Raw genomic sequence first — 9482 nt, 5'->3', positions numbered from 1 at the left:
GCTCGCCTGGATTAGATCAACCCCTCAACCAGGTTATAACATGTTTTTTTATTTATTGATCTTTCTCTCAACTTGAACCGATCCAATCATCAAGTCAACCTGCCAGACCAGTTTGAATTTAATAACTATGCTTTAAATTTGCCCTTTTTTATTCGGAACACGGAGAGGCACTGCGCACAGAAAGCAATCTGACAAATGGGAGTCGAAAGAGAACCAAATGCTTTACAATATCACAATGACATGAACAATTTCGGTTATAATCACAGAAGAAAGGGAATGGTGTTTTCCAATACAAGAAGCACCTCATGCCAACAAAAGAAAGAGGGCAGCGTATATAGGCAAACTAAAAGGACATAATAAAATAAGCAAGCAGCAACTAATACACATAACCGCACAAAAAATTTACAGGGATCTCAAATGACTCAATGGTGATGATGGGGCTTCAAATGAAAAAAAATAAATAAAAAAAGACGAAAAAAGGGCCACAATTTTTTCTTCTCTGGTTCCAGGATCTATGCATATATCAAAACCACAACTCGCAAAGAGAGTGAAGTCCCCTTTTCTTTCAAAGAAACGTAGAGCGAGGCCTCATGATTGTTACATGGGATGGTTTGGGGACCGGCCAATGAGTCTGCACTGCTCTGGCAGCAAAGAAGATATTACCTGCCCATTAAGTTGAAAGAGCTCACCATCAATTCCACAACCATTGTGTGTGTGCTTCCCCGCTTTTATCTTCACAGATTTTACCTGCAGAAGTTTAAACTAGATGGTGTCAAGACAACTTAATTCATTTATGATGAACCTTGCTGCCTACTAAAACATGCAGCACCCAATGTGTTGCATTTCTTTTATATGCACATGAATGCTTGAAAACACCCGCTACCTCTCTGCATCTCTGAGCAGGATTACCTACATAGTCAGGTCAAATATTGGCACGCAGCCTTTTGATAAAACTCACATGTCGGTTAAAAAAAAACCAAAATTCAGCCGAGCACAGCATGTATGATATAGTTCAAAAAATATTAATCAACTTGATGATTGGTGTTTCAGACACTGCTCTTAAAAGAACAACTTGAATAACAGATCCTATAACAACTCCAAAATAACAACAATGTGAACAAACTGGCAGGGCAGTGTAACACACTGTTCTGATCTCAAATACGAGCATTGGATGAACCCAGCAACAAAGAAAAGCAATGGACAAGCATAGCAACCATAACAAAACAAGATTCAAACTAGAAATTTTTTCAGTCATCTAAAGTCCCTAGGAAATTCAATTAAGATGCCAAAATTCATACTAACATCATTGACAACCATAATGCAATTACCTAGACTCAATTTGCTGCTTCATTTTATGAATGCAAAAGAATCGTTAGGGGTACCTGCTCATACCTTAATATATTCAACATATGGGAGAGAAAGATGTTGACCCATCTGCAATAGCAAGAAAAATCTCAGTAGCCTCAGTCGCCCACTACCATGAACTAAGAGCATATCCATGGTGTTGTCATCATGCTCAGCCCTCGGTGCTACCACCTGAGAACTCTGAACAGTTCTGCAAGCATGGTTGCAAACCATGATACCAAGAAATTGTCCCTTTCTAAATTCCCATTTATCCTCAAACCTAGGAATTACTTCCTTTTTCGTTCCTGGTTCTATATCATCTGATGGCCCTGGCAATTCAATAGGATTTTCAACATCCCAATTAGGTTCAGTATCCCACTTTGGTTCAGCATCCCAAATTGGACCAGGATCAGATAATGTTGAAGATATATCCTCTCTATCATTTGGTGCGGCATTTCCCCAAGAACATCGAGAAGGATCATGTGTAGAAGTCAATCCTGTCCATCCTTTATCGGCCCTCGACTTTGACCTAGTCCTTGGCCAGTTTGGAGTTGTTGACAGTGGTAATTGTGGATGAATAACTTCTGGCTCTGCCATAACATTTGTCCTCCCTGATGACAGGCGTTTTGCTTTTGGATCCAAGCCACGCACATACTCAGATGGTTCAGTGCTAGCACGAGTGCTACTGCAGGTTGTATCCAAGTCCCCTCCAGACATTCGACTTGGAGTCATTATTGAGTCGATACTTGATAAACTAGAGGCTCTGGGTATGCCATCTTTGTTAGATCTCCTCATCACATCAGTGTACAAGTCTGACATGTCAACTATGTCTCTCTCAGCTGACTGTTTTCCATCCCTGTCCTCTCTTGATGCAGGAAGATATTCCACTTCATAGCTGTACTTTGGCAAGCATAAGAACTTGAGAAATCCAGCAACAAAATATCGCAATGGACCAAAGCGTTTCTGATATTTCTCAGAAAGTTCCAACACTACACATGAAATAAGTACAAGTGAATGATAAAAATTTCTATCATGCATATTAAAATTCAAAAAGCATCTCAAGCATCATGTGTCCATTACAGAAACTTTTTGTCCACAGTCTGTAAGGGTCAAAATATTAAATAATACAACAACTGGCAAAAGAAACAAAGATCAGCCAATGGCTCATGCTACTCACTAAATTTAACAGATAACTGGAAAAGTGCAATCCAATCTAGCCTCTAAGTTAGCGGATGGGATCACTTATCCTAGACCTTTTAAAATGTATCCTTTCTTTCCATAACAATTTCTTATCTCTTGGATAGACTCTCACAATAACAAATCAAAATGTTTACTACCTCTTGGATATTATTAGTCCTGAGCACGTACCAAATATGTCTCAAACATCAAAGCACGCACCCAGTATTGTTATTACTACAAACATTAAAACAAAGCTCGTGGACATTTGAACAAAAATAGATGTAAAGGTGTTGTAACACCAGGACTAATAATATCTAATCTTGTTTGCGAGTATAAAGCTCATAAGATTATTTGGTTGTGGCATCAGTAATGATATAAAAAGAACAAAAGGAAAAATACTTATAAACACCGCCAAGAATTTTTTAAAACCCAAAGGAGGTAGCATTTTGTAGATTTTATAAAGTAATCATGAATATATGATCTGTTGCATCAAATCTCATTGAACTGAATTCACAGTGAAAGACCTTTTAACAAATCTTGAGTACCAATTCCCTTTCACTTGTACATCAATTACTTCACATGGATATTTGTTTCCGTGGAACATTTATTTGTACCAAAAACAGTTATGCAAGGTTGATTGGTTTAAGGATCTTGAATTCAATTATGTGGTTCCAAAGGCAATAAGAAGCTAAACCTATAAATTTTCAGTGGTTGTTTGAGGATTAATTGCAACATTGTGAACTCACCATCACTGACAAAGCCATAATATGAGACTGTCATTCCAAAGTGTATAACACCAGAATGTATCCACTCGACAGCAAAAACATCTGTAGCAGTGAGACCCCCCTGAAACCAACAAAAAGTACGTTTATGGTGAGCTCACTAGGCATGCCATGAAGTGGAATTTTCACAAATATAGAAGTTCATAGGAAAGAACTTCATTAGACATCACAATTTCAGACTTAATGCACCCATGCAGACACTCACGTGCATGTGTGCGGCTAATCACAAGTTGCGGAGAAACAATGCATAGGCTTCTGGTTAAAATAATTGGATGAATTCACTATAGAATCAATTACAAAAGTCCAAACAACCTTCCTGTAGTAAATGCAAATTCTCAATAAATCATCTCAAGCACCATTGAGTCGAAAGGAATTTGACTTCCCCTCATTTTTCCTATAGCACATCAGGAACTAATGTGGATCACATGCCATCTGAATCCCAATGTCTTGCCCTGGATGGCATGCTACAGAATGTTCCTGGCCCAGTGTGAATAATCCAGTTCAACTCTCCAGTTTCATGGCTGGGCACAGGAGCCTCGAGAGATGGAAAGAGTATGTTTCTTCATCTTAGATATGCTAATATAGGAAGCATGGGCTCAAAAAATACAGTAGAAAGCAACCAAAATTCAGGACAGTTTTGAGCATTCATTTCTGCTCCCTTTTTTCTTTTCTATTTTCTATTTTTCTTCTAAATTTAACCTACACCACCAAAGCAGTGTCCAAGAAAACACCACCACAATCTTGTGTATAGAATTGCGCTCCCTCAGAAGCCTAGTGCTGCTGTACCCAAAATGTCAAACCTATGCAAGACACTTGACCTACTACTTCCATGCATCAATGAATTCCATACTGAAAAATCATACATGTTAATCAGTCTCAATTTTGACTGAGGATTTACAGAAACAGCATTCATCTATGATAGACTAATCAAAACATTTCCAAACATGATTATCTACACATTTTTATGAAAAAAATTACCTTCACAATAGATATGGCAGCCGAAATTGGATCTCTAACCCCTAGAACAGTCCAAATAAGTGAATTATCTGAACCAGCAGGTATAATTCCAATTGGTATCGAAATCCCTTCTTTCTGGTTATCCCTAATAAGCAGACCATTTAGAACCTGCATGATTACAAAGATCAAATAACTTGTTCAACATGAAGAAACAGACCACCATCAAGAGTATTATGATTCAGTGTGAATACACAATAAATATACAAAGCGCATGCATGCAAGCCATCACATATTGTCATTATGCTCTCATAGAACACCACCCAGATACTCCTTATAAGAGCAATCACATTTTTGCAACAAGTAATTCTGAAGATGTGGTAAAGCATTTGCTAGCAAAATCAATCTTAGCATTTAAGTTGGGCTTTCAGAGAGGGAAGGGGGCATTATTTGTGGGTTTTGATCGCTTGCAAAAGTGCATGCATCTGTGAATGCATGACAGAGATGGAGGCAGGGGCCAAGGAGGGAGACCTGATCTCCTGATCTCCATGGTTGTGTATCCTCCAATCAATGAATAGGTAAATTAGTGTCAGAAATTTGGTGCAACCTGGCAGGGCTGCATAAACAGCAAAAGTCAAGCTAGTGAAGGACTGATTAGTACAGTATAGAATTTCAAATAAATGAAACCATCCTCGTCATGCAAAATTTTCCTCTCCTTTATCCCCAAAAAATCTTACGATTTCTGTGTAATTGTGTATTCTAAGTTCCCTTCACTTCAACAGTGTTTGTATTGCTCACCAATATTTAACAATATTTCTCTGCTCTTCAACTATAGGCATTTTTATCAGCATGCTTGGATGACGATTGATATATAACAGTGAGCAGTCCCATTCTCCAACAAAATAACTAATCTAGACCAGACCTGTCTCTTTAACACGATAAAACATTTTCACATCTACATAGTTATATACAACAAGCTGTCACAACATTTGTTATTATGCATTGCCCTCAATTCTTAAATGCAGCTGATTTTGATGAAAAAACCAAAACCTATGACCAACCTGGCAACTTGAAAACTTCAACAATATAAACTAAGGCCCAAACTATCATTGGAAAAGGTCTGCTTCTTGATGTACAGCACACATGATACAGTTGTTCCCATAAGTATTGGACATGTTTTGATGCAGGACAGCTTTTCCATGAATGATGTAAATCTTTCTCTGTTAACAAGTATTGAATGCAAACTTGACTGCATTCAATAACGCATTCCTATGACAAAGATCCAAACTTATTTACTCTTCCTCTCAAACAAATCTAGTTTCTTTTATCAAATTCTTCATGACTCGCTATTAAATCGAGAAAAGTAACTGTAAAGGTCAATAAATCAAATCCAAGCTAAGAGCATGGCATGATTCAATGACATCTGTGCAGGAGAGCATAGTACTCTATAGTGTGACATTAAACTATATGCATATCTGAACATTCAGCAACAAGAAATTAAAATTGGTTATTCCCCTGAAGTGGTAAAAGACTTACCTCATTAATTATTCCATCACCACCAACGCATATAATTCCTGGAAGAATATGTAGTTGTCAGGATAAAGATGAGAGAGATCATAAAAAAGGGTAAGCAAACCATAAATGCAAAATGTTATCAGGCGATGCATTGAGTAATAATACCATCAGGACAAGTGCTGATATCAACAGTTGAAGCAAGCTTTTTAGCATGGCCAGCAGACGTTGTTTTGACTACCTCCAATTTGAACCCCGCTAGCTGTCATTAAATTATTCACATCAATATATATCAGAGCAAAGCATGCATTCATTCTCAGCATGCTGATGTAATGCAAGGAGGGGAAAAGGATCATATCTTAGCAGAAAAGAAACATGAAATAAGTTGGACAAGAAAAGTAAGGAATATCCAGTACACAAGTTGTATCAGAATGCGTGTTTGGGATTCAGATATGGTGAGGTGAGGTTGAGTTTTTTTTTGTAGCTACAATCCTCTTAAAACACAAACCACACCTCACTAAGAGCTAAAAATACATGCTTTTTGTTATTTTTTTGTGGGTCCCACCAAATAAACCCAACCATGCCCCAATCCCAAACACACCCGAGCATGTTGAGATGAGCTTTGTGCATCATTGTATTGACAATTAAATGAAAACCGAGAGCAAAAATCAAGAAAAGACCTTAAATATTGGTTCCACAATTCCATGGAAAACTTTAGTTGAACGACCGCGCCCCGAGCGTGGATTTAATATGACCAGCATTTTGGGAGGGCTCTTGCACTTGAAGAGCAGTTCAGGCGGGGGGTCAGTGGGAAGTAACTCAGAAGAAGCTTGCTTCTTCGATGAAGCCAAGGGATGGGGCAAACAATTAATATAGCATTGCTGATCAGCAAATCCACCAACCCATTGAAGGGCCTCTTCCACGCTAGAAGCCAAGAAACGGTAGTCTCTGCGAGTTCTTTTAGGCTTCATAAAGCAAGACAGCCCACAAGAGCTCTTTTTTATGGGATAAGAATGCACTGTAAAATGTCTGAGACCAACATTGTATGATACCTGTCAAAGCCATGTATGGGGATCATTGCTCAAGTTCTCGATGGTAAATTCTTGAGTACAGTTTAAAAAAAAATTGGGGAATGAAATTTGAATATTACCGAGATGACATGCTCAAGATGGAGCATATGAGAACCCCAAACTAAAGCTTTGCTTGTAAGCTTAGCATCAACTGCTTGTTGGTTGGTGACGTCAGCTTGATCCTTCGTAGTACTGGTATGATAGGAGGAAGAGGAAGAGGTGTTTCTTTTATCCAAAATGAGTTTCCCAGATAAGACAGCATAGCCTAACAAATCGGAGTTTTCATCTCCTCCTGCAGCTGCTCCTCCACCTATGTCTATTCTGTGCTCATCAATCTTGGGTTGGTTGAATGGAAACGGGTCATCATCAACGGCCTCAGTACTACTCCTGGAATTGGAAGAGGCAGCCTTGAGCTTCTTGCTGCGTTTCTGTTTCTCAGGGAAAACAATTGGGGAAGAGTGCGTGGCTATTTGAGAGCACAAGCTCAATCTCCTCTGAGATTTATTAGTGTTGTTAGCAGGAGCAGTAGTAGCGTTGGAATTAATACCCGGATTATTCCTGGACACAAAACTCCCACTCTTACCCTGGTGCATGTCTCTGCGTTGTGTAATAAAAAAAGACACACAGCAAGACAGGGGATTGATGACACCTCTATAAACCTCCAACAAATTTTGATTCAATTTTAATTAATTGATAAAAAATCAAAGCAAGGAAAATGACATCCCACACTCTCTCACATGAGCTGGAAGCGATACGGTGGTGGTAGTGGTGGTAACAATCCAATTTTGACAACAATAAACGGCATCAATCAAAAGCACTATCAAGACGGGAAATGACCAGATCAGCCTGCAAAAGTTCAATTCAATTCAATTCCTTGGACTGTTATTTCTTTTTATTACCTTTTGAGATTAGATTCGAATAGGAAAGAAATTGTCTATGATAAATAAATAAACAAATAATGGGCGACAAAACGGAAGGAGAGGAGGAGGAGGAGGAGGAAGGAAAAAATTACCGTGGAATGATGATAGATGTCGGTGAGATCGTCCTCTTCGTCTAGCCTCTAGCTGATGCGCTCTCATCTCGTCTCAGATGAAAATGAAGCAATTTGCAGCTGGTGAGGATGAGGTGGACGAGGAAGATTCATTCGTTGGTCCGTTCATTCAAAGTCAGAAAGAGGGGTTTGGGCCCCCATGTCTCGGCCTCATCTCATATCACTCTTTTCTTTCTACAGTACTTCTGTGCCTGTGATATGGCACTGCAGTTAATTTTGTTTTTCACCATCTTTCATTTCATTTCTTGTAATTTTTACAGGGGCTTAATCTTGCAATGTTCATATAATCTCCTGATGATGGGTTTTTTTTTTTTAATATTGAATCTCATTTTAAGGGTTTAATCCTAAATTTGAATAATGATTATGAAACTGAAAAAATATAATTTTTTTTTTAAAATCAAGTAAATTTAAACGAATCTTTTAAATCTTGGTTAATCTTTTAAAATTAAAACTCATAAAATTCTAGACCGGAGCTCCATTAAGAAATTTAATTCTCAACCAATCTAATGTTGATAGATGAAACTAATTTTTTTTATCAATTTATAAATTTTGCCAAAAAAATAACAATAAAAAGAATTAAGATCAAATATGATAGGAAAAAAATCATGTAAAAAATATATTTTAAAAATAATCTCAAATAAGACAAGTAACAATCAAAATAATAAAGACCATATCTTACATGTGAAAAAATTAAAGGAGGATGAAATTAAAAAAAAATATAATTTTATAAATTATTTTTTTAAAAAAATAATAATCAAAAGATTATGGACAAAACCTGAAGGAAAAACAAATTAAAAGGTTATTTTGAAAATTTGAAGGATCATGAGCAAAAATCGAGGAGGAGATAAAAAATAATGGAAAAAAAATTGTCAACATCAAATTAAAGGTCTATTTGTCACTTGTTTGCTTAGGATGAAGAAGCTATTGAGACAATTCAAACATTGTTATGAAAGTCATTGGTCATCGAACATCGCCACATATGTTGTTTAAATAGCCCTGTTAGTGTTTTAATGGTTTTTAGTTTTTTTTTTGTTATCAAAGGAGGAAAACAAAAATAACCTATCATCATAACAAAAAAAAATCGTGTGGTGTGGTTACTCTACTTAGGATGAAATGCTATTTCAAGGTAAATTTTAATATCTGATATAAAAGGCCTCAAAACACCTTCATCTTGAAACATTAGGATGACGATTTGAATATTGGTTCTATAACTCACCTTTCTATCACTTATCTTGTCAAGTTAAATGCTTGATATTTTAATAGAAAACTTATGGATTGGTTGGTCTGGATAAAGCCATATAGAAGGTCTGATTTTATGATAAAACTAGTTTGAGGTTTAGCGGTACTCATGCATAGAAAACAATTGTGTAATAACAAATTAGTGGATACTTGTAATTCTTTCCCTCTCATGCTTGTTAGATGCAAGTCCAATATGGGCAAACATCTATTACCTAAATATAATCAAGTGCACCCTAACATCCTTAACTTTTTTAATTGCATTAAAATCTTGACTATAAAATCTCCCTTTTTTTCCAATTTATTTTTGTTTTTTAGGTCTGTTTCATGGTAATGGTTGAGTTTTATTCTTCT

General features: G+C 36.9%; 1 protein-coding gene across 2 annotated transcripts; it reads right to left on the bottom strand.

Annotated features, from left to right (window-relative positions):
- Nucleotides 1–202: 202 nt before the first annotated feature.
- On the bottom strand, nt 203–8015 carry LOC133696553 (sphingoid long-chain bases kinase 1). Of its 2 annotated transcripts, none has more exons than XM_062118770.1 (10): nt 7854–8015; nt 7579–7687; nt 6922–7438; nt 6452–6823; nt 5940–6033; nt 5796–5833; nt 4284–4430; nt 3270–3369; nt 1393–2333; nt 203–747 (listed from the first exon to the last, which is right to left on the bottom strand). In XM_062118770.1, the coding sequence occupies exons 2-10, from the start codon at nt 7644–7646 to the stop codon at nt 598–600; spliced, it is 2427 nt and encodes an 808-aa protein (XP_061974754.1). In that variant the 5' UTR covers nt 7647–7687; nt 7854–8015; the 3' UTR covers nt 203–597. The 2 variants fall into 2 exon arrangements, with proteins under 2 accessions (XP_061974754.1, XP_061974755.1); XM_062118771.1 differs by having other exon boundaries at nt 6922–7399.
- Between the last annotated feature and the right edge of the window lie 1467 nt (nt 8016–9482).

Source organism: Populus nigra, chromosome 6 (genome assembly GCF_951802175.1).
Source record: "Populus nigra chromosome 6, ddPopNigr1.1, whole genome shotgun sequence".
NCBI lineage: Eukaryota > Viridiplantae > Streptophyta > Magnoliopsida > Malpighiales > Salicaceae > Populus > Populus nigra.
This window is presented reverse-complemented; position numbering and strand designations above follow the sequence as displayed.